We start from the raw sequence: 24,272 nt of genomic DNA, 5'->3' as shown, positions 1-24,272 counted from the left end.
CAGCAGTGTCTGAGTCTGACAGATTCCCACTCCGTGTCCAGACAGGGTGCCTGAAAGTGGACGTTTTTGAAGAGAAACAGATCTGCTTACTCGCCACCCATATCAGTTGAGACTCTTTTCAAATGTTCCTCCTGATATTATGTAAGTATCACAGTCTAGACTGCAGCTGTTTCAAAGCGAGCTGCTTCCTAAACTTCACTCAGAACACTGGAACACTGGAGCTGATCCCATGCATCCTTATTCAGTGCTCAGACCTGTAGGGGTTTATGCAAACGTGCACATAAAACATCTTAGACATGTCCCTTATCAGGTCTCGTATTTTTAAACAGACCCCTCCATTAACAGACTTAATATAGCTAAACTTAAAGCCCTGTACATGTTTTACTTTCTCACAAAGCAATGGCAATGTTTTAAAAATGCATTTTGTTGATTTTGTTCTGTGACGGCGGTAGATGTCAGGCTTCTAGTGAAATTGTTCAAAAAAGGTCTGTTTGCACAACCTTGAAATGCAGTGAATTGCAGCAGAATAATATCAGAAATAATTGCAGCAGAAGACATCCAGAACAATTGCCCCTATCATTACCACGTCTTCTTCTTCTTGATTTTGTTTTCTTTGCGTGATGAGCGTGATTATCAGCCAAGGCCGCGCTAATCTTCTGCTCACATCTCCGTTTGTGGTGTGGAGTGCCACATGCTGTCTTCTGCTGACACCTAGCGGCTGGTTGTTGGAACTACAGTCAGGTCGAATACATTTTTTTTTTACGTGAGCACGCTTTCCGATGGCATATTAATGTAGATTAATATCGCAAAAATGAAGTATAATCAAGCTCCTGAGAAGTTTTCAAATGCTATAAGCTACAAAGAAACTATGCATACACTGCATCATTTACATGAATGCACATAACCGGAATTTAAATTGATCTGAATCGATATCATTTAACACAAAACATTGGATTGGAAAAAATGAAAAGTGTCTGATAATATCTGCATATGAGTATGAGCATGGAGAAGCCGCAGAGAAGGAATGTGGACAGCGTTCAGCTCCCCAGCCTTCCTTCCACTGCTCCATTCACATCATAAAACAAAGAGGCCCACACAGTTTACTGCACCCTCAGCCACCGTTAGATGAGCTTGACATCACAGGTTCAACAAGCCCCCATGCTACTCATAAAGCACAGACATGAGAGAGGGATGAGTGGCAGTATCGACATCTATAAACCCTGTTATTTCACCAAGGGAGAAGAGAAATGGGGCCGAAGAAGAAGTGGCCTTGTGCGCGCTGTAACACTGAATGGGTTCTTCTCTTCAAAGCAAACAGTAAGTGCACTGCGTGGTGGTGCAGAGGGTCAACACACCTCGTTTGTCCATTCTGATAATTACCATGGGCAAAAAACTTACTTTATTGGCAAACAATGTGGAACAGTGTCATATAGGCCATGGGCGGTCAACTCTGCCCCTGGTTTATATTCAACAACATCACACGATTATAACACAGAGCATAATGTGACCCTGATCACTACTAATTCAGCATAATAAAACCTATCATATATCAAAAAAAGAGCAACAAAACATAATTCTTATAGTCATATTCTCTACCAGTCACTCTTCTTCTATGGAAACTAAGCTGGAGCCATTTTGAAGAATCCAATGCAACATGTTGAATTAATTTTGGAGAAAGCAAAGTATGTTTGATGAGTCACTTCTTTTTACCTTCATGACTGCTTTGTTCAATATTTGTCATCATCAAAATCCACATGAGATGCACGAGTGAATGATACGTGTGTGTGACTAGAAATGTTGTGAGACATAAAGTGACATATCCAAGCAGCGATACAGAGACGTAGCAGAATATAAAAAATAGCCAGTGTCTGCTTGCATAGCACAGGGATAAAAATAAAATAATCCAGTGTCAGTTTGCAGGTTTTATGCACAGCTGTAATGCACGGTCCAGGAAAATGGCGTGTGCTGTTGAGATGAGTTCTCGGAGAATAATGAGTCCTCTGCTTGTAGCACACACAGCTGCCTCTCACTGCAGCGCTGCTCACCGGGAGGAGTCTGATCCTAGTGATTCCCCGAGAAAACCCACACCAGACACCCTCTCCTCGCCCTATCCCTCTAGGGGACAGGCCATCCTTGTGTGTGGACAGGCGCTCTTTAAAACCACCACTTATCGTTTGGGAAAATTCCAAATTCACTACATTTGTCTGACAGACACTAACATTCCTCACAAAAAATATATATATGTCTGACAGCTGCCTTCCTCTGGCCAGTGAATAAACCACTGTCTTACAAACGATGGGGAGCATGAAATCCATTACACACCTCCTCTTGGGGAGACGACCCAGGCTGGAAGTGGGGGCTTAGGAGGGGCTGTTGGGCCTCGGCCTTCGAAAGCTGGGTGGATATTTCTCATATCTGCAGCAAATGGCCATCACTGGAACTCAGCACGTGCTTTTTCATGCTAGGAGATATATAGCTGGTGAGTGGTGGTCACTGAGGAGGCCTAGCATGCTTTTGGAGGAAAAAAAAAGTATTGTGCCACGAAACCACTGGTCCGAACACAGAAATGTTCCCATGTCCTTTTCTGTTGACTTACAATATATTGCCGCTATTCATTGTGGCTGTGAAAGCTCGGTAACCCTCAGCGCATACTCTCAGCATGCTGTAATTTCCCTTGGAAGAGAGAAAATAGGAGAAAAGAGAGTGAGGGGTCTTCATGGTCTTCACTGAACTGGCAGCTTCAAAATGCAAACTTTGTCCCACACAGCCCGGCAAGGATATAAAAATCTCTTATCTTGATTAATCTGTCCTTCTGCACAAGGCAAAGGAAATGGAAGGTGGCACAAATGACTGTGAAGAATGTTTGTAGAGCTTGTATAAACAGCCCCCGGGTCAGGCTCCACTCCATCACTCAAGTCGGGAGAAATCCCGCAGGGTCCTGGCCCGCCACATTTATTTAGACCCAACGCCACCGCTGCAGAGGTCATGGCTGGTGATTAGGGTAGAAGAGGTGGGAGGGATGGGGGGATTGGACCCCCCCTTCCTTTTGCAGCTGTAGATCTGGAGACTCGATGAGCCCGGCAACTAACACTGGTTTACTAGTAGAAACAAATCACCGTAAATAACCTGCCTCATTCACGCAAGGAATCAGCTCTAGATTGAGATGTAAGAACAAACCAGTTGTCTCCCAGAGGCGGTCTTGCCTATGGACATATATTTTGTCATTTTAATCTAAGTGAATCAACACAATAAACTTTTGCAGCATTGAGAAAATTAGAAAAAGGGGGCATATACAAAAATGCTTTTAAAAAATGCTCCTTCTGATAGCTTCATATATGCCCTGATTTGGTAAAAAAAAAATTAGCTATACTTTCAGTCCATTTCCATTGGTGAATATAAAAATTATAAAATAAGGAACAGCTTGTTCACAAACTTTCCATCATAGAAATAATATGGTCTTTTCTATGCTGTCTCTTCTAAACCTTTCAAACACAGTTGTCTATGGATAATTACAGCCCCTAAAAATGATTTAATTCTTTAAAATGAGACAGTCTCAAGTGTGTAGCCATTGTTTCACCAGTTTCTAAGTGCGGTAAACTAAGGAACTTAATCTGGACTTATTCTCCCAGTTGGACTGGAAGCTTATGAGGAAACCAAAGACTTCTGAAGGTTCCGAGTACCAGTGTCGAATTTTTACATCCCTGACGTGAAGACGTGCTTGTTCCACTTGGCTCTGGCACTTTTCAAGACCAGGAGTGTTATAAAGAGTCAGGGAAAAGACACTTTCCTGCTGGCTCACTCCTCCCAACCGTGAGACGGTCCAGTGTCCCTGACCGCATTATTAACAGGGCTCTCCACATGCGTGAGGCTGCAGGTCTCTTCAGTTACCCTTACCCAGGGTCCATTTATTTTGCGATTAGCCATGTAATTCAGACCGCCTTCTGATAATATTGGTTATACTTGGCTAAGATTTCTCCCCATCCATTAACCAGAGGAACAACATGGACGTTAAATCAGACAAGCTGGTGTCATGAGTTCTAGTGCTTAAACTACACAGGACTTAACTCACAACATTTCGTGGACATTCACCAAAAGACTTTCCAACAAAAGGCATCTCAGACAAAAAGGTACATCATGCCGACATCAGGGGAGCCAGCTAATTAAAGCCTGAAGGCTGCCAACTGTATACAACGCGGAAACTAATTATTCCCACAGAACCTCAGCTGCTTATATTATCCTGCATTATAAACTGCAGCATGGGGAGCTTGTCATGGAACTGTGTCTTCTTGATATGGCTTCAGAGAGTTTACTCAACATTCGGTACACTCAGAATTCTTCTAGATGAAAACATGTACAGGATTTTTAGCACCAAGGCCATGTTCCACTCACTGTACACTTTATGCCCATGTGGTCATTTATGTTAAGAACACTAAACAGATGGACATTAATAATTTAAAAAAAAAAAAAAAAAAGAGAGAGAGAGAAAAATTATCTTAGCCACTAGTCCAGCGGGTAAGATAACAGTTTTACTATTTTAACCATTTCCAAGATCAGCCAACAAAGTGTGTGTATATATATATATATATATATATATATATAATTATAAAAATAATAAGAAAAAAAACTAAAAATGTTAGTTTTTAGTTTTTAAAACTAAAATCAAACAAAACATGCCATTTAATCTTAAAAAAAAAAAAAGCATTTCATATCAGTGTCCACTTTTTTTTTTTTGAAACGTCAAACATCCTGTAGCCCAAGAATGAAAGCAATGATATCAAAATGTACTCCTGGGTTTCTTCCCTGTGTCCGTTGAAGTCCAACGTTCCATCCTCAGTTCAGTTTCCTCTGTTTTGTCTTATTGGGGTGCTCAGCCGAGGCCTTGTTCTTGTTCTTGTACTCCTCAGCATCCCACATGGCATTTCTCAAAAACCGAGAAGCTGCTTCTTTATCCAGACGTGCTGCTTTCTTCTTATCTGAGATTTCCTTCACCCTATTCATGGACTTCCGAATTCGCTCCTGTGGGATTATGATTCCCTTAATGTCCAATGCAATTACTTGGGGTTCATTTACTACAATTGATTAAGTAAAAATATGATTGTATGAAGAAGATGTCTTACCAGTTCGTGTTTGATACCATGATCCTTTGGATTAATTCCTTGAGTCACTAAATAGGCTGGCGGTCCAAACAAAACAAAATTTTAGTTGGGAAGTAAAAAAAAAAAAGGGTTCAAGAGCCCAACTAAAAAAAAACAGAACACGTACCCCAAAACAGTGAATTAAGCGCGTAGACCGACATCAGGTCCAGCTTGGCCTGCTCCAGCGGGTCCAGCTAAAACCAGAGAGGTGAACAATCATACGAATCGTACGGTGACACCGAGAAGAAGTTACAATTCGATACTTTACAGCTGTTAGCAAAGGGAATTCGTGCATCCCACAACACGCCGCCTACCTTCTGCTCGCTTTTGGACGCGGAGATTAGTTTCTGCACAACATCGTTCACAGACGTCACCGAACTGTCGAAACAGGCGAGGTATTCTCCGATCTCCGCAGGAAAATCTTCCATCGTGGCGTCTTCCGGACCCTCGGCCATTTCCTCAATAACAAGACGAACCCTCGAACCCTGAGACACAGAGTGCAGTTTACGATCGACACGCAGAGCCGATGCACCGTCGATTTCTCACGCCAGAAACGCGTCCACGTGCAGCAAAACAAAACCACTTCCGGGTAAAAATTAAAGCCGAGTCTAACAATAAAGTGTGAACAATACAGGCGAACTGTATAGTTAACTGGAATATGTTACTATATTCAAATGTTTACTTGATTCTTTAACATATTTTATCACTACAAATATTAGCAAATAAAATATATGAACACTTGGTTTTCCCTGCAGAGCTTTTATTTTGATAAAAAAAAAACAGTTTTTGCGATTTAAACCACAGTAGGCTCACTGTCGCCATCTTCTGTACAGGAAGATATCCATCCTTCTAAAATTTCGAATCTACAACAATCAGATATTGATTAATTAACATTAATGTTAATGTATCAGTCAGGTGAATTTTTTTTCTGTGTCACATAAGTAATAACACTGCAAAAGCAGGTGCATGTTGGTTGTGGTTTGTAATGAAAGACACCGTAACAACATCTAGATAAGATAAGATTATCCTTTTTTTTCCCCACAAGTGGGAAATTTACAATAGATTGTGGTCATGTTGTTGTGGTTACAGTGCTGTTACAGAAGCAGGAACACAGAACAAGTGCCAAAATCGAAGCCCCCCAAACCTCCATTATTCAGAAGATAATATGGATAACTGTGACTTAGAAAAGCTCCCATGCTCTTGTGGAGAATTAGACTGGGTTGTAACTATAATATAAGGGTAAACAGTCACTGTGGCAACCTTATTTTCTGCTGTATATGACAAAATTCTATGTATCGAGCACATTCTCACTGAAGGCATAAAAACTATGAATGAACACATGTGGAGTTATGTACTTAACAAAACAGGTGAAATTACTGAAAACATGTTTTATATTCTAGTTTCTTTGCTCTGATTACTGCTTTGCACACTCTTGTCATTCTCTCGATGAGCTTCAAGAGGTCGTCACCTGAAATGGTTTTCCAACAGTCTTGAAGGAGTTCCCAGAGGTGTTTAGCACTTGTTGGCCCCTTTGCCTTCACTCTGCGGTCCAGCTCACCCCAAACCATCTCAACTGGGTTCAGGTCCGGTGACTGTGGAGGCCAGGTCTCCACTTTTTGTTAAGTACATAACTCCACATGTGTTCATTCATAGTTTTGATGCCTTCAGAGAGAATCTACCAATGTAAATGGTCATGAAAATAAAGAAAATACATTGAATGAGAAGGTGTGTCCTAACTTTTGGCCTGTACTGTATGTTTATTTAAACTGCAAACAACAGTTCAATGACACAATTACATTTCACTAATATTATTATTAAAGGTAGTAGCATTGTTGTTGTTGTTATAGATTTATGGTATTGGTTCAAAGACAATTCAGTTGACAAAGGACTGAATGAAATTGGCATTGAAGTTGTTGTAGCTGAAGATTTTGCATATTGCTCTCACTAAACTGTCTGCGAGTTTTGCCAAGATGTCCGAGCCTTTTCAGCTCCATCCAGGTCTGTACGAATACTCACGTATGCAGAGCTGCCAAAACTGTGGATTCATGTTTGATTTCGTACCTGATCGCCCGTTCTTCCCATTCTTGTTTAGCCACGATATTGGCCAAGGTGCCAGATTAAAAGATGCGCGTCGCAGAGAAGGAAGCGCTGGGCGCTGTCGCCGGCGACACCGCGGCTGCAGTAACTTCTTCATCGGCAGGTGGCGCCAAATCCCAAGTTCGAGGCGACCGCCGGACACAACTCCAGTTATTACCCGCTGCTATAAATTCTAGGCAATTTTTTTGTTGAGTTCCATTGATATCTATTTTTTGACCCCTATTTTCATGGGTACCCGTGGGTACTCGTGGGTAAATACGTCTAAAATAAGCGTCACAGTAGTCCATAGAACTATTTGTCAGTACTATAGCTTGTGAACTGGGTCATTACTATAATGTAAGAGTAAATAGTCACTGTGGCAACCTTATTTTCTGCTGTATATGACAAAATTATATTTATTGAGCACGCAACAGATAATGGTTAGATTAGATAAATGGCTCCCCATTAGGAGAGAGTTGGAAAGTTCCAGAGCTGGAAGAGAGAACGTCCATTGCACCTGTCAAGTGTTTCTTTGTGTATCGAGGTTTGAAAGAAATCCAACTTTTTCCAGTTAATATTCCTTTGGGTTTACTGCCTTTCGCAAGCACATTGGTGTATAATATAATGTTTATAATGTGTTAGAGAGCTACTGGATTTACTAGCCGAGATTCTATCCCATGTAAAGGAGTGTCCACTCAAGCCTCCCACTGAGCTGGATACGAAGGTCAACATGAAATATTAAAAGACTGCAATATTAAAAGAAGCCATCGACTGTAGTTCTTCACGCATGGCTCATTTTTTCCTCAGTGCAAGCTCAGCTCAGCAAAACCTATGAACCTCACACATGCTCATGATCCATTTTTGTTAGAAATAGCCTCTAGCTTGTTGTACAGCTTTTACCCCTACTTGCATTTTCTTTGCCGTCGGTGTCATAGGTTTTTTTCTCATGAGACCACAGGAAGCTACTGGTACAAAAAAACATTTTACAAGCCCAGCAACTATGGAAATCAAGACAAACCACATGTTAGAGGTACATACAAGTAAATACATGACATAAACGTAAAAGGTGTCAGAGGAATAACACGACTGCCCCATGTAGGTACGGAACTGGGAGAGGACGTTACAGAGAGCAACTGGCCAGGAAACTGTATAGGAGCTCTGCACTCAGGCTGAGCAGTATTTGAAGTTCTACAGAAAATTGATTCCCAACCCAGGCAGGTAGAGGGGTGCTGTTAGCTATGCAAAGTTTGATCAAGTGTGTTGGTCGGGCAGAGCTGGTCCAGCAGTTAGAGTGGGTGCTGTTGGATGCCCACCATGCACTCCTCCAGGTCCTTGTCCAGCAAAAAAAGCAGTCAGGACTGGATTCTTCAGAGGTGCCAGTCACTTACGGCTCACCTCCATATACCCCTACCCGGGAGTTGCTGGACTTGCAGGAGAAGGTGGGGGTCCCATCCAGAGGAATATTGACATTCTTCGAGGCATTAATACCTACTTGCTGATCACGTTGGATCATGTTTTTTCGCTCTGGGGCAGACATGTTAACTGGGTGTTGTGACCGTGCCATGTGTCTGCTTGGCGAGGCCCAGATGGCTCAGTACGACTGTGACCCAGAGTCTGAAAGGGGCCAGGCGGCCATGGCAGAAGCCTGCCTCAGCTTCCAGGCCAGCATCGAGCTGGAGGGGCGGCTAGCAACAGGATATCACTTTAGATTTTTTATTCCTGGCAAATTAATGTAACTGTCAGAGGAATTATCACATGATTTCCTATGACGTTCTACAGTTATTGAGAAGGAAAGAATGACAACAGAAAGATATAAAGAGTGAATTCCTGTTTTCAGAGCAGAAATGGTGGCAGGAAATGTAGCACAACAAACGGAGAAATCAGTCCAACATGCAAAATGCGAAACAGAAATGGTGTCAGAGCTGCCTATAATGACGGCCGATAGGAACAGCTCAGGGTTTGGGAGAGGACGGGCAGGATAAAGGCTTGTAGCCAAATCCAAACCCATGTTGGCTTTGCAAACTGGAAAGGTGACCCCTGCAACCAAGCAAATGCCTTCAAAAGACTGCTTTACTGCTTGCCATACAGTTCTTTCACTGTTTCAGGCGCCTGCTCCCATCAACTAATCTCGTTGTCTGCATAATTGATTTAGCAAAGGTTTTTATGCCGATGCCCTTCCTGATGCAACTCTCTCCAGAAATACACTGTCACATGCAGCCCCAGTGGCTGGATTTTTTATGTGTCATTTTATTGTTAAAAGACTACAGTCTGCATCCTCCTAAAATAAAGAAATACATCTGTAAATCCAGGGGATGTGTGGTAGCACCAACACAACTGAAGACATTTACATTTACAGCGTTTACCAGACGCCCTTATCCAGAGAGACTTACAACCAGTAGTTACAGGGACAGTCCCCCCCTTGGAGCAACTGAGGGTTAAGTGTCTTGCTCAGGGACACAATGGTAGTAAGTGGGATTTGAACCTGGGTCTTCTGGTTCATAGGTGAGTGTCTCATCCCACTAGGCTACTACCACCCTAAAACTCCAGCTAATCCAAGACTCCAGTCCTAAAACCCAGGTCTCTCCCATCAGGTCCACACCGGGGTTCAGCCCTCAAGCTGAGGGTGGGAACTTGCATGTTGTTAAATTTATCAGCTAAAGATTCAAATACTGTAAGGCAAGAGTTCTGAATATTTGGAATGTTTTAGGTGCTAAATTGCAAGACCTTTGTTCCTCAGCTTGGCCTGGCCAGAGCTCTTTTATGACCAGCAGATGAGCAGATGCCCCATTTAGGGGCAGTAGTGGCCTAGCGGTTAAGGAAGTGGACCCCGTAATCAGAAGTTTGCCGGTTCGAATCCTGTACTGTCAAGGTGCCAGTGAGGTGCCACTGAGCAAAGTACCGTCCCCACCCACTGCTCCCCGGGCCCCTGTCGTGGCTGCCCACTGCTCACCAAGGCTGATGGTTAAAAGCAGAGGACACATTTCGTTGTGTCACCGTTTGCTGTGCTGCAGTGTTTCACAATGACAATCACTTCCCTTTCAGTGAGGCCTGCACTGTGTACCAGGAGGTAATTTCTCTGGTGCCTGAGGTAAGACGATTCATCAAAATATTTCACTGAAACTAGCATTTAACCTTCACTGCTGAAGCTCAACTTGAATGTTATTCCAGAGAGTGCATGTCCAGACCTGGACCAGCCTGTTGGACTTTTTAATTTACAAAGCCATGATGCCTACATAGAGCTTGCTCATGAAGACCAGACCTACTGGCTGCTGTAGATGTTTATGGCAGGTTTTTATTTGAAGCTGATGAGCAGATATACAATGATGCCTTTATTACAGGCCAGATCATTCGAATTCTGATGGAGGAGGAGCTCTATGGTCACCCATTGCTATGCCCTAATCTCATCGCCTATGGGACGGTTATGGGATCAGCCAAAAAAATTTGCAAATCTGTCGCCATCTTGTACCAGTGAGCACCATATGTTTCAAACCAAACACATAATGCCTACATTATTAACCTGAACAAATTATGTTTCAACCATTATGTTTCATGAACTGTCAGATTTAAGTGAGAGCAACCATAATGCCTCAGCACTTCAGACTGTAATTTGCCCCTGCCAGAGCAATTGTAATTCTGCATTATACAGTCAAAGCTTGAAAGGACCCCTTAGGTGGAAAATGATTGTTGATTACTAAAATAAATAATAAACAATTTATAATGATTGATATAAAAACATTTACATTTACAACATTTATCAGACGCCCTTATCCAGAGCGACTTACAATCAGTAGTTACAGGGACAGTCTCCCTGGAGCAATTTAGGGTTAAGTGTCTTGCTCATGGATGCAATGGTAGTTAGTGGGATTTGAACCTGGGTCTTCTGGTTCACAGGCGAGTGTGTTACCCACTAGGCTACTACCAAACCAACATAAAATGCTAAAAAATAAACAAGATTTCCAATGTAACATCTCTCTGAAAGTCCCACACTAATGATTTGAAAATCTGCCATACTTTTGTTCCTTTAATGAACAGTGTTTTTATTTCTGTTACAGGCTACCTTGAAAAATACATCAAGACATCAAAAATACTTTTGAAGACTGTGTATGCTGGAATCCATGGTAAATCAGGGGATGACTATGATCTTCAGGGTTTTTTCAAATTCAAATGTTGGATATGAACACTGGTACAATCGGTCCATTCAATCAGTTTCATCGACACAGAATTAATTCTTAATGGTAACAAACTGGTATGGAACTCTTTATTAATGTGAATGAAATGAAAGCAGTCAATAAATTAACTCAAATCTATGTTGCGGGTCTTCATAGAATAAACAGGATTGCTATCCACAGCATTCAGTAAAAAAATACAACATTGTTTATTGGAATACATACTCACACACGGTTCAGTTTAGTCACAATAAGCACACGGACCGATTGGTCAAAAGAAGAGCACACACATAGTCCCTGTTTATCAGGGCTCCAATCCAGGCTAGCAATTGGCTGTGTGGACAGAGTGATGTTTTGCAAGAGGTTCACGCTCCCGGCTACACCGGATTCAACACCCTCCGAGTCCTTTTTACTCCTCTGGGCTGGGTACTCACTGGAACACACAAATTAAAAGTGAAGAAAAACAATGCAGATCTTGCATATCTATTATAAATAATCCTGTCATTAGCGATGAAAAGACACCTACTATTTCCATAAATGCAGATTGCCAGCTCCACCTGCAGTCATGAAGATGTCTCTGTTTTGGGGCAAGTGCTTTACTTGCCAAATTGTAGATTTATGGGCCTTAAAAAGCAAATAAAGTGCAGAAAGACTTGGTGTACATTAGATTATTACTTAGTATTTATTATGCCTTCTCAGCAAACACATCCATCTTACTCACCTTTTCAGAAATTGAAGCAAAGCCTTTGGTTGGGTGCTGGGTTCTCATGTCAAAAACATGAAATTTCCCCTCCAATGATGTCGCTACAAGTTTGTTCATGTTGATATCTTTTCTGTCAAACTCGACACAACACACCTGAATGTTTAAAATGAAACAAAAAAAGTGGTGAACGTTTCAGAAAAAGCAAGCAATCATGTACAAATAAAATCTAATTACATAAAAAAATGTAAGACACTTAACATTCTTAAAGAATAAAATACTCATTTAATATAGTAATATAATATACTATCTAATAGTAGAATAAACACACTATACAACAACTAACTTACCCCATTTTTTATATTTTTCTCCCATCGCACAGACATATTCCTGAGGTCAAAAAGCTTGATGTCTCCATTATCATATCCAGCACACACACAACGATCCTGGTCATTGAATGCATGACCTAAACAGATTTGAAACTCAATTCATTTCTATTTACGATTTAATTGGACTATACAGCCTGTTTGGCTCATTCACTAAAATTGACTCATTAAAATGAGTTGCTCTGAAACCAAACCCATGAAAGCAGCACCTTTAATGGCACAACAAAACACTCACCAAATGCAACAGACCAACAATCCCTCTTCATCTCCCCTTCAGCTGGTTCCATGTTTGCCACAGGTGTGTCTTTCTGTCTGGGGTCCCAAACCTTAACCGTTCCTGGACAATGTAACAGGCAACTTAATGATATTGTTTTTTCTGAGTACACTTTCTCTGTTTATTTCATTTTACATCTGCAGCGGATAAGGAAGCGGACCCGTAATTGAAAGGTTTTGGGTTCGAATCTCGAACCGCCAAGGTGCCACCGTCCCCACACACTGCTCCCCGGGCACCTTTCATGGCTGCCCACTGCTCACCAAGGGTGATGGTTTAAAAGCAGAGGACACATTTCATTGTGTCACCGTGTGCTGTGCATCACAATCATGTCACTTTCACTTTTTCATTAGGGGCAAGAAAAACAATCATGTACCGTCTCTGCTTCCAGTAACAATCTCAGGTGCACCATCTCCAATTCCAAGTCCTCCTACTCCATCAAGGCAGTTAACAATTTCTTTATGCGCTTGTACTGAGTACACAGGCGTTTCTGGTACCTCCAGGTTCCTGCAGATATAAATGCATTCACATAAGTGTTCACTTATTACAGATTTGAGTTGTTTGGACTTTTACTACCTACCAAACGTTTAGATTTCCACCAAAATCCCCTGTAGCTAAATGTCTCTGCTGTAAAGATGTGGCTCCAAATGTGCCACATTTAATGGGCTTTGCTTTCTCAATCTGGAAGATATGCAAAACATATTGATTAGTACAGTCCTTTGAAATATTTATCCAAGTAAACCATATGAAAATTATATCATGAAATAATCAAACAAATGTTGACCAATTGACATCAATTGAACATATTGTTTGTACAATTATCATTATTTAATATTACATCATATTTCTCCGTGTACTGAAATTAGTCTAAGGTCTCAACCGTGCAGGTAAACTGTGCATCCACACACATAAACATAAAACACAAGACCAAAAAATGCATGGTATGGACTAGGGCTGCAGCATTAATCAATAATCGTGAACACGATTTTGGCTGCCAGAATTAAATATTTATATTTAAATACCAACTAGCAGGGGGGGCAAAAGACTGAGCGGCAACCTCAAATTGTGACAGAATGAGGCAAAAAAAAAAAAAAAAAAAAAGTGTACCTCATTTGAGGTTGAAAAAGTTGGCAATAGATATATACACCTGAAAATGCCTGTTTTTGGACCTGCCCTTATTTCTTCAAAATAAGCATTACATTCATTACATTCACAGCATTTATCAGACACCCTTATCCAGAGCGACTTACAATCAGTAGTTACAGGGACAGTCCCCCCCTGGAGCAACTTAAGGTTAAGTGTCTTGCTCAGGGACACAATGGTATTAAGTGGGATTTTAACCTGGGTCTTCTGGTTCAAAGGTGAGTAGTGCTGCACGATTAATCTAATCGCAATCGTAATTGCGATGTCAGTCTGTGCGATTACATGAACGCAAAAAGCTGAGATTTAAATGATTAGTACATGGATTGGATCGGCAACATATCCAATCCATTCTCTCATTCTCTCAAAGTTTGCGAGCTGACTGAAGTCTCACTTCAGTCGGATGTGATGTGTTTGGTCACATGACTTTCGATTCGGAGACATATGGTTAGACGCCGCATGACGCGCTGCATCGTACGTCAACGTCGCCGCCATATTGAGATAGGCTCTGCTGTGGAGTGAAGCATATACATGTCTATGGAGAGAAGTGCATAAAAATGCCTCACTCTTGTGCTGCTTGGGGCTGTACAAACCGCTGTACGCTCCAAACCAGATCCCGGGGGATTACATTTCATAGGTAAGGCTGGACAATTGTTTTGAATATATTTGGCCATTATAAAATCCCGTTTTCACTAGGCTAAGCTGGCGAAGCTATGCATTCCTGTGTTCTAGTCAGCCTCCAAACAACGTTTTGGCTAAACGTAGGCATTAACTATTTAGACTGTTATTAGCTGTTTAGTTAACTTTTCTCAAGCTTTGAAGGTTTCCTAAAGAAATTCACCTCAGTTTACAAATCTTAACCTTAGCTAAGCTAGCAAAGCTATGCATCCCTGAGTTCAAGTCAGCCTCCAAACAACATTTTGGTTAAACGTAAGAACTATAATACGGGATTTTATAATGGCCAAATATAATCAGGGTTGGTCGTTCGACAGTAATGTAAAAGAGTTTTTTGTGATTTATTTAATTTAGTAGAATATTGTATTTTGAAAGCACTGGGCATTTCAGGTTGTTATAAGTAGTTTGTAAACATTTCACTATTAGTATGCGACTTTTCATTGATATACAAGAAAGTGTCCTTCAACCTTCTTCAACCTTCCCAAATTCTCCCACACCACCCCTCTGCTACGTTCCCTCCACTGGCTCCCAGTAGCTGCACGCATCAGGTTCAAAATACTGATGCTGGCCTACAAAGCCAAACATGGAGTAGCACCATCCTACCTCACAGCCCTTATTACACCTCGCACTGCACCTCGTATACTCCGAGCCTCCAGTACTGCTCGCCTGGTCCCTCCATCGCTAAAGGAAAACATTCATCTAGACTCTTCTCCGTCTTGGCCCCTCGGTGGTGGAATGAACTTCCCCTCAAGGTCAGAACAGCTCAGTCACTGAGCACCTTCAAACGACAGCTCAAGACCTTCCTCTTTAAAGAATATTTAGATTAAATTGTAATTTTCTTGTTGTCGAACTTTGTGTACAGAATCTACAACAGAGTGAATAAAAAGATTGTATTCATAGTTGGGGTCCTAGTGAACCGGAATTGATCTCTTCATCGATGGTAACTTGAAAGCACGTTGTAAGTCGCTCTGGATAAGGGCGTCTGCCAAATGCCATAAATGTAAATGTAAGTGTCCTTTATCATATTGCAATCGCATATCACAATATTGATCTCAATAATCGCAATATGTCTTTTTCCCCAAATCGTGCAGCCCTAAAGGTGAGTGTGTTACCCACTAGGCTACTACCACAAGCATGTAAATGGATGTTCATCTTTCATATTAAATATTTAAAAATTAAGAATTTTCATAGTGACCTGCCTTTGGTCATCTCTAAAGACACAAAATGTTGACAGGCTGGTTTTTAACTTCAAAACTTTGAAAGCCTTTTGACTTAATGTTTGTTTTAAAATAGAAAGTGCAATAAAATGAGTTTTACCTAAAATAATAAATTAATAATGGCCATTACAGTGTTGATAAAAAAATTATCGTCATTACCATTTTGACCATAATCGTGCAGCCTTAGTATGGACGCCGTCTGCAATTTGCATGCCTTATTTTTCACATCAATAACCCTTATTATATGAATTGTGATACAGTCTTTATCACATGCCGCATTTTAAAACCGTGGATCGGTGAAAGAATTTTACGTCGCCTGGCCTGATTATTTCAAACAACTTTTCCGAAAACAGTGTTAGAAAAAAAAGTCTCTGGTGATGTGGTTGCTATGGTAACCGGACCGCCGAGCCTTCTGGAATTCACGCAGTCGAGAGGTCTAGTTAAATGGAAAGCGTGCATTAAAGACGCACCTCTTTAACCAGCTGAAGCTCCCCGTGTTGAACTTCGTATATCTGCATCACTCCGCTTCCCCGTGCAAAGTTCCCGACGCAGACAAACTTCGCGCTGCAAGGGATCCATTTGCTGTCAAACACTGTGTAATTCAAACTCTTCTGAATGTGAGCAATGATTTGAGGTTTTTCGAGAGAAGCTGACATGTTCTCCACATATAACCAAATATTCGCAAAACGCAGAAAGCTAAGATGATCTAAAATGAACGCTAGCGCAAATGAACTCTTGTATATAGCAACGTATCGACGTATACTGACGTAACAGCGCAGGCTAAGGACCCATTTTTTAGCTGGCTAAAACTCTGCCTGAAAACGCATGCCAAACTAAAGGAAGCGTTTTCTGTTTGATATTTTAAAGTGTGTCAATAAATACATATTCTATTTTTTCATAATTTCTTAGTTAGCTGCATATATCTATTTCTGTTTAGTTGTGCTGGCGGTTTCTGGGCACCTACTCGGTCCTTTTTTTTTTTTTTTTTTTTTTTTTTTAACGTGGGGTCCATCGCCACATGAATGAGAAAAACATCTCCCCAAATCATTACTGGTATATGTGGGCTACATTTATCGGATAATGGCCAAACTCCACAAAGTCTCAGAAATGTACAACAACATCAACAACATGTATTTCTTATAGAGCCCAAAATCACTTATGTCTCAGTATGTCTTAATGGGCTTTGATGGGCCCTACCCCCCACACTTGACACTTCTGCACACAAGGAAAAACTCCACACAAAAAAAAAAAGAAAGGAAGAAACATTGGGAAGGAGTGATACTGAGAGGGACCCCTTCCATGGTTAAATTAGTCCCATATTAGGGTGGTAGTAGCCCAGTGGCCTATGAACCAAAAGACCTAGGTTCAACACTGGATTGACATTGGATTACACGGCAGAGTGGTTTATAGTGCTGCAGTATTTTGAACTGCCTACACCTAGCAGGCTGTGGCATTTAAACATTCCCTCTCTCCAACAGGGAGTCCACCATCAAAGGTCTACAGGAACATCAGGGCAGTTGAGTGTGATCATCACATGGTCAACAGCACAGTTGTGCAAAACACTTGGACTCGTTTGCCTTTATAATGAAGACTTGTTCACACAGCCCAGTTGGCTCTCTTGGATTCATTACAAAGTGAAAAGAATTAATATGGATGACAATATTAACAATCTATGTTAATCAATAATTGTATACCACCAACATAAATTAAAAGAAATGGAATGTGTGAAAAGTGACAGACTTATTATACACCTCAGGAACATGCTATATTTCATAAAGAAATGAAAGCTGAAATTGTATGAATAAGTGAGGTTTTATTACTGAAATTATTATTGATAATCAGTCTATATTATCCCTGCTACCTGCTTTCTTTACACAGTATCACAATAAGAAAATAAGAAAACGATTTTTTCTTTGTAGCAGGGGACAATATACAAACATAGAACCTCTGCATTCCATACACAATTCCTCTACTGTTAAAACGTAAAAATGCACATTACTTAAAATATTTCTGAAAATATTCACAGCATGGCAATACACATTCCAGACATCCATAAAACTTTGATTAAGAAGATGTGTGTCATGCGTTCATTTAACGAGTTGGGAAAATGCTGCCAGCAGTTTTTGGACAAATTAGACTTCAAAAAATTAATAAACCCATTAATTTAAAATTAATTTGGTTGACAATCACCTGCATCAACATTATTTAATAACATTAAATGATTTAAAGAACATATACTTATACATAGCATCTAACTTCAAAACTCTATAGTCCTGGAGTTTGAACTGATAACGAACACAACTTGTCAGACATCACTTTGTTGGCATCTATTTATCTGAAATTATGTACATGTAAAGGAAAACAAAAATCAGACCAGCATAATTATATCACCAGTATATCAGTAAACCAGTAAAGTAATCACAATTAGAAGCTAAATTTATGAAAGTAGCAGAGGAAAAAAGAAAAAGAAAATCACTTTATCATGCCATCAGAATTCTCTGAAATGAACATTAAACATTCAGCTTGGCACTTCATAACCTAGCTTAGTGTATTTTTTTAATGCCTAAAATGTCCCCACATATAGAAACCCCAGAGATTTAATTAACAGACAAGAACAAAATAAATATTGAAATGATGAACGGTTTACAAAAGCCAGACTTTTAGTTTTTAATTCCTGCCACAAAATGCAGATGCTCTTACAAAAAGAGTAGCCACTGTTCAGTCTCTTAAAGTGCTACACCAGGTTATCGACACATTCAATAACACCAGTTGGCTTCACGAGGCGTGTTAAGAAAAGAGTGGCTTCACAGACAAAGAAAATCTTCAAATTGAAATACACATTTTCCAGACGTCTTCAGCGGATCTTCAAAGATCCTGCAGCTCACACATCCACCACCATTTTTTTGTGGATGTCCAGGCCACCAACAACCTGGAAGAGCAAAAAAAGGGGGGACATTCAATTCCACACTTCTTAGCTTTTGTAAAAGAAGTTTAATTCTGAGAAACGTACTGCACAAAACTCCTCAAAAGATATCCTCCCATCTCCATCCATGTCTGCATTGATGATGGTCTTGTCAACAATCTGCTGCAGCTGAGTGTCCTTCAAGTTGTTCCCCACCATCATTTTCAGAACCTGGAACAGCTCCCCGTTTGAAATGTAGCCATCTTTGTCCATGTCGTATATTCTAAATGCAACTGGAATTAAAAGTGGTTCAGATATTTACCTTTTATCTTCTGTATCTGCCAGGTAATTTAATCAATCAACACGACTGGTACTTACATCGCAATTTCTGTTCCTTGTCCCCTTTTACACTGAACTGTGATACACCCTCTATGAACTCTACAAGAAAACATATTGGTCAGAGTCTTTGGAGGCAAGGTTTTTCAGATTTTTCTCCCCCCCTTCCTTCAGTAAAACTATGACAGAACAAGCCTCATGCCTTCAGGACAAAGTCCTAACCTCTTTCACCACTTGCTAATCACGAAGTGTGATTAATGTTCTGGAAAAGCCTTATAGCACAGAGGGACACAGAGGGAGCAAGAGAACACACTACTACTTTCTTGCAAGTCTATAATGCCTTGATTATAATAAATGAACTTAGATTGAGAAATAGATTTAGAAAGTACTTTCTCCACAGTAACACAAACCGACTTGGTACATAGTGCTGCATGCTTCTGAAATCCTACGTGAAGGCTTTTAAAATCATCAACATATCATTATTTATGAATAATCCTGATCTGTGAACATTTTTACATTAGCCACAGGAAAAGAATATGAACATAATACGATAATGGCATATTAGTGATACTATGAATGAAATCAGACATACCTTTGAAATCTACTTCTCCGTTGCCATCAGTGTCAAATATGTCGATGACTCTCTGGACCAGTGGATTCTGTTGTAACTCAGGTAAGGACATAAACTCTTCCACGCTCAAGGATCCTGAGTTATCTAGGTCGAGTTTCTTAAATCTCTTCCCTAGCCGCTTAATCTCATCAGCATCGACTGCACAGGAGAAAATGCAGAGGAAGAGAAAGACAAACAGGTTTAAATGAATGGACGGTCATTAGTGAGCCTCCAGGCAGTAGTTCACCGCATGTCCAGGTCACTCAGGAGCCACAGGAGGGTAGGTGTACATTAGAGGCGAGAAGAAACGAGGCCGCGGTCCATGGCTCACTTACGACTGGACCTGAGTCCATTTCCTTCACGCCGCATCACGGTACCCATCCGAGACAAAGGCGTACCTAGGACGTTGTGAGCCGCAGCCATGCTGGGCTCCTGTTCCTACCACAATACTGATGTTAAGCTTTTGGAATAACATACTGATTTACTATAAGCTCATTCACAGGGTCACATGACCCAACTAACACCCACAACCCCCCTTAAGCAAACCTCGGAGTGTAAATAAGTGCAGGGGGAGACATGAGTTAAATCTAAGAATGACCAAAATTAGACCCCGCCCCCCTTCTTTCCCACAAAAATATATTTGCTGGTTTAATAAACTTGTTCTCTTTACTTTGCGAATTTAGCATTAGTCTTAATGCTAATACAATAAGCATTGGGAGGCGTGATGCTGCTACCTAAATATGTAGAGCAAAGAGCAAAACGGCATGTCTCAGGCATCTCATAAATGATCAAATATTGTTTTATCATCTGGCAAATATTCTAAACAAGCATGGGAGAATCATTTACAGCTTCCCTACAGAGATATGTGGCACACAAAACAATAAATGCAAAAAGGAATAAATAGTGCTCTCAAATGTGTTAATTGTACAGAGTACCATAATTTCCCATCCTTTTAAAAGATCCATTAAAATCAGCAGTATGATAATAACTCCTGCATATCACCCTGTGCAAGTCAATCAAATGATTACCATCATTTAAATGCATCAACCTTTTTACACCCATTACAGGGCTGATGCTGCCCGACAGTATGGAATCACTTAGCAGTTTCATACAGACAGCATCTCTCTTCCATTAGTGCTTTATACTGATTGCCCTTTGTGCTGCACAGGCTAATGCATGGGCCTGTAAAACAGGAACTGTGCGCTTAAGAGTACAGAAAGTATATTTCGCTAATGAGTCGAGGGGAGCATGAAAATGAGCCTGAAACAGAACCAACTGTCTGTTATTGCATGCCATTCGATCTCTAGAGCCCATCCATATAAAGCGTATGTGAGCAGTAATTGGCCAGTCTGTACTGCTTGTTTCCACTTGTCCAGCTGTGGGAGATTTTGCTTTGTTAAAATGTTTGGACTGTGTGTGTGTGTGTGTGTGTGTGTGTGTGTGTGTGTGTGTGTGTGTGTAATATATGTACACACACATTTACAGCCATTGAAGGGACAGCAAGCAAAATCTCCTTAAAGAAAAGAAACAAAGAGCTCCAGGATTTGCACAGGTCCTTCATCAGTCCTCTGAGCATGTGCTTGGAATATATTATAATTAACGTGAGTGTGTGTGTGTGTGTGTGTGTGTGTGTGTGTGTGTGTGTGTGTGCAAAACAAAAACAGTCTACCGTTCATATTTCGGTTTTAACCATCTGAACCAAAGATTAATCTAGTTCCAACAAACATAATCACTCACGGCCTGTCAGTAAAATGGAGGGAAGTTTGTTCGTGCAGAAGGAGGCAGTACAGCTTTGTTACAGATTCATTCTGCAGCCACAAGGACCCAGATGGCAGTGGAGTGGACAGGTTATTCACCTACAGGTTTAAACATTCTGAGCTGCAAATAAACAATGCATACAGCACAATCCTAAACTTTTGCTGCTCTATGATAAAGGCTACAGTGGGTACTGTTGAATGAACAACTGCAGTGAAACAAACGTCCCGCCCTGTTTGCCTGGGGGTGGGTGGGGGGGTAGAACCCCAGATGCACTATAAGCTTTGTGCTAATAGGCTAAAGGATTGTGGATCAAAAGCTGATGATAGGCCAGATCTGAGATGTCTGTGCTGTGAGCTTATCGGTGTGGAGTGTAGGGGGAAGAGCTTTCCTTGAGACTGAAGGAGTGAAAGCCTGACCCTGGGCATGTGTTTAGTTCCAAAAGGCATGCCCTATATATCCCAAACAAATCACTGGGCCTTTCATGCTATGCAAGACTTCATGCATGTCAGACCATCTGTGTATGATATAATGTACGGTCAGTACCACTATATAATTAACATACATCTAGAGCTATATGCTCCAAGGCTGATCTAGTTGGTCTACGTGCCTCAAAAAGTGCTGCGGGTTCTGATGAATCCTGTGATGTTAAGTGCAGGGGAAGAGTTATTATTTATTAACACACACTGTGACATTAAGAGTTCTGTAAAGCTCGGCCCGACAGCCCATTAAGAGTGCTGCCTGAGACCCTGACATACAGGCGCTTACAGGTTCACGTACAGAACTCAATCATCAAATGTCTTGCGCAGGCCTGAAACAGATTTGCCGGTCAGAGTCATTAAGAGGCTTCTCCGCTTGGTCAAGAAACCAATTAAAAGAGAGTGCTGCAACTAAAAATAAGCATGGCTTCCTAGCAGCTCGGGGATGACCTTTCTGTTAGGGAGACCATTTTTAGCTCGTGCAAGAAGGAATTCCCTCATGTCTGTGCCGGCACTTTTGAGACTCACCCATGAACAGCAATCAACTTACAGATTCTTTTTTTTTTGTCTGACCATTCACTTAGACCTACGCTATGAAAAACCAAACCAATTGTTTTGCCATATGGATGTTTCTGAGAGCCTCTTTCAGTGACCAAGTTCTTTCATCGCTGCATAAAGTGAATATTAGAAACAAGTAAAAATATTATTGTCAAATTGTCCATTCATTGTTGTCATTTATTCCCAAAATCAGAGTAACAGCTGGTAAAATACATATATAAAATGAAATATTTATACTTACAATGTGAGCACAAACTTGCATCATTTCCCTACAACAAAAGGTAAAAAAAAAATGTTAAAAGCTACAAGTTATACTAACATTATACATTACAGAAATAAATGATCCTGTAATCAAAGCACAACAAAGTTTTCTTGTTGCTGGCACTACATTTCATGGTTCGATCTTTCAAGAGTATGTACTGTATGTGAGGGCAGAAATACTTCATTGAAATACTTGCAAATCTTGCGTACAGGGTACTGCAGAATAAACAGCAGTGTGCCCAATCCTTGCCAAAGTACAAGATCAACACTTTAGGTAAAGCAGGCTTTAGCGTTGAACTAATAATCCAAATATTTTGAGGACACACGAGTCCACGGGATGCTACGCTCAACACCTTCAGTTTAAGTCAGACGTCTCTGTATTTGGGTAATTGTGCTCTGTGGTCAGACTAAGGTGGCACATTATAAGCCACATGGAACAAAAAAGCGATGTAATACTCTGCATGTAACAGTGAGATATTGTGTGTTTGAGCAATCTGCGGCCATTCATTTCTTTTTACACTCAGCCAAGGTGCAGATTACGTAAATACACTGAAATAAAATCTCTCCTCGAGTGGATAGACAGAACAGAATTTTAATGTGGGTTCGACGAACACTTTCTTGGTAAGAGCAGCTTCTGCAAGTGATGGAAGCGACTGGATCCCGTGAAGATCGAGAGATCGCCTGAACCGAACACCGGCACCGACTGTCACCGGCACCGAATCCAGCACTGTCCGCAGACCCACACCCGTCAGCCGGCCGACTGGAAACTCACACAAGCCCCCATCGCCTTAGGACGCGTGTGCGACACGTCGCGGCACCCGGACGTGGGTCGCGCGTTTCGGTTTTTATCGATAATCGGTGTTTCGTCGTTAGCATCTGCTGCACACGAGATCCGCGAAAATACCTGCAGGAGTCAAATTTTTCCCCCGTTTTTTCAGTCCTCCTTCCGCTGACAATTAAAGTAAACTTTCATCTTAGATATAAACGACAGGTTACAGTCACTCTTTCTCTCACACACACACACACACACACACATCTCTCAAAACACACCTAACTAGCCAGCTAGCACTTCAACAATGTGAGCAAATAACACAATGTCGCTACGTACCATGTTGTCTGAGGGGGGGGGGGGTGCGCAAAACAGAAGAAAATGAAGGTTTTTTGCAGATATTATTGCGGTGTATATGGTTGGCTATTCACTTGCTTTTCTTTTCGCTGCAGTCCGCCCAGCGAAACAGGGGGAGGGCGCAGCGGAGGAAGGGGCGGGGCGGGGGCGGGCCGGCTTTACCGGACCGATGTTGCCAGGTACGTCGGTGGCAGCGAGCGGACGAGGCCGTTGGCTTCCGATTCGTCGTTTTTATGAAAATGTATTTAAACGTATTTATATATATATATTTACAACACAGAAACGGTGTTTTGGAGTCATAACACAAGATTGCGAGACTTCGTGTATCGCAGTGTTCAAAGTTGCTTTTAACAAGCACACCTGGCAACATTAATCTAAGTGCAGCTATATCCGGGAAAATTCTTGCAACTTGCATGCATCGATTGCAATGTGGGTTCTTTCTCCGTAATTAATACCCTAGTGAAAAATTGATTTATTTA

At 41.1% G+C, this 24,272-nt stretch overlaps 3 protein-coding genes across 4 annotated transcripts; all 3 read right to left on the bottom strand.

The window, feature by feature from the left end:
* Positions 1 to 4,669: 4,669 nt before the first annotated feature.
* On the bottom strand, positions 4,670 to 5,693 carry c1d (C1D nuclear receptor corepressor). Its single transcript, XM_028989589.1, has 4 exons — positions 5,450 to 5,693; positions 5,263 to 5,329; positions 5,118 to 5,173; positions 4,670 to 5,016 (listed from the first exon to the last, which is right to left on the bottom strand). The coding sequence occupies exons 1-4, from the start codon at positions 5,588 to 5,590 to the stop codon at positions 4,831 to 4,833; spliced, it is 450 nt and encodes a 149-aa protein (XP_028845422.1). The 5' UTR covers positions 5,591 to 5,693; the 3' UTR covers positions 4,670 to 4,830.
* Positions 5,694 to 11,433: 5,740 nt separating this feature from the next.
* On the bottom strand, positions 11,434 to 16,522 carry dnaaf10 (dynein axonemal assembly factor 10). Its single transcript, XM_028989867.1, has 8 exons — positions 16,237 to 16,522; positions 13,315 to 13,415; positions 13,111 to 13,241; positions 12,699 to 12,800; positions 12,428 to 12,543; positions 12,099 to 12,233; positions 11,904 to 12,001; positions 11,434 to 11,810 (listed from the first exon to the last, which is right to left on the bottom strand). Exons 1-8 carry the CDS (start codon positions 16,420 to 16,422, stop codon positions 11,603 to 11,605), a joined length of 1,077 nt encoding a protein of 358 aa, XP_028845700.1. The 5' UTR covers positions 16,423 to 16,522; the 3' UTR covers positions 11,434 to 11,602.
* Positions 16,523 to 17,559: 1,037 nt separating this feature from the next.
* ppp3r1a (protein phosphatase 3, regulatory subunit B, alpha a) lies at positions 17,560 to 23,905 on the bottom strand. 2 transcript variants are annotated; one of them, XM_028989204.1, is made up of 6 exons: positions 23,776 to 23,905; positions 22,648 to 22,675; positions 19,597 to 19,773; positions 19,047 to 19,106; positions 18,777 to 18,961; positions 17,560 to 18,695 (listed from the first exon to the last, which is right to left on the bottom strand). In XM_028989204.1, exons 1-6 carry the CDS (start codon positions 23,776 to 23,778, stop codon positions 18,648 to 18,650), a joined length of 501 nt encoding a protein of 166 aa, XP_028845037.1. In that variant the 5' UTR covers positions 23,779 to 23,905; the 3' UTR covers positions 17,560 to 18,647. The 2 variants fall into 2 exon arrangements, with proteins under 2 accessions (XP_028845037.1, XP_028845036.1); XM_028989203.1 differs by lacking the exons at positions 22,648 to 22,675; positions 23,776 to 23,905 and adding an exon at positions 19,950 to 22,530.
* Between the last annotated feature and the right edge of the window lie 367 nt (positions 23,906 to 24,272).

The sequence above is a fragment of the Denticeps clupeoides genome, chromosome 8, assembly GCF_900700375.1.
Source record: "Denticeps clupeoides chromosome 8, fDenClu1.1, whole genome shotgun sequence".
Taxonomy (NCBI): domain Eukaryota; kingdom Metazoa; phylum Chordata; class Actinopteri; order Clupeiformes; family Denticipitidae; genus Denticeps; species Denticeps clupeoides.
This window is presented reverse-complemented; position numbering and strand designations above follow the sequence as displayed.

Bases quoted from the DNA above. Each gene is read 5' to 3' on its own strand.
- c1d (XM_028989589.1), bottom strand. From the start codon at position 5,590: ATGGCCGAGGGTCCGGAAGACGCCACGATGGAAGATTTTCCTGCGGAG. The intron at 5,330-5,449 runs GTAGGCGGCGTG...CTCTGGTTTTAG, and splicing joins CGTCCAAAAGCGAGCAGAAG to CTGGACCCGCTGGAGCAGGC. The intron at 5,174-5,262 runs GTACGTGTTCTG...TTGGACCGCCAG, and splicing joins GCTTAATTCACTGTTTTGGG to CCTATTTAGTGACTCAAGGA.
- dnaaf10 (XM_028989867.1), bottom strand. From the start codon at position 16,422: ATGTCAGCTTCTCTCGAAAAACCTCAAATCATTGCTCACATTCAGAAG. The intron at 12,234-12,427 runs GTAAGTTAGTTG...TTAAACATTCAG, and splicing joins AGAAAAATATAAAAAATGGG to GTGTGTTGTGTCGAGTTTGA. The intron at 12,002-12,098 runs GTGAGTAAGATG...TTGCTTTTTAAG, and splicing joins TTGCTTCAATTTCTGAAAAG to GCCCATAAATCTACAATTTG.
- ppp3r1a (XM_028989203.1), bottom strand. From the start codon at position 20,037: ATGGCTGCGGCTCACAACGTCCTAGGTACGCCTTTGTCTCGGATGGGT. The intron at 19,107-19,596 runs GTATGTCTGATT...GTTTTCTTGTAG, and splicing joins CGGAGAAGTAGATTTCAAAG to AGTTCATAGAGGGTGTATCA. The intron at 18,962-19,046 runs GTAAGTACCAGT...TTTTAATTCCAG, and splicing joins CAAGGAACAGAAATTGCGAT to TTGCATTTAGAATATACGAC.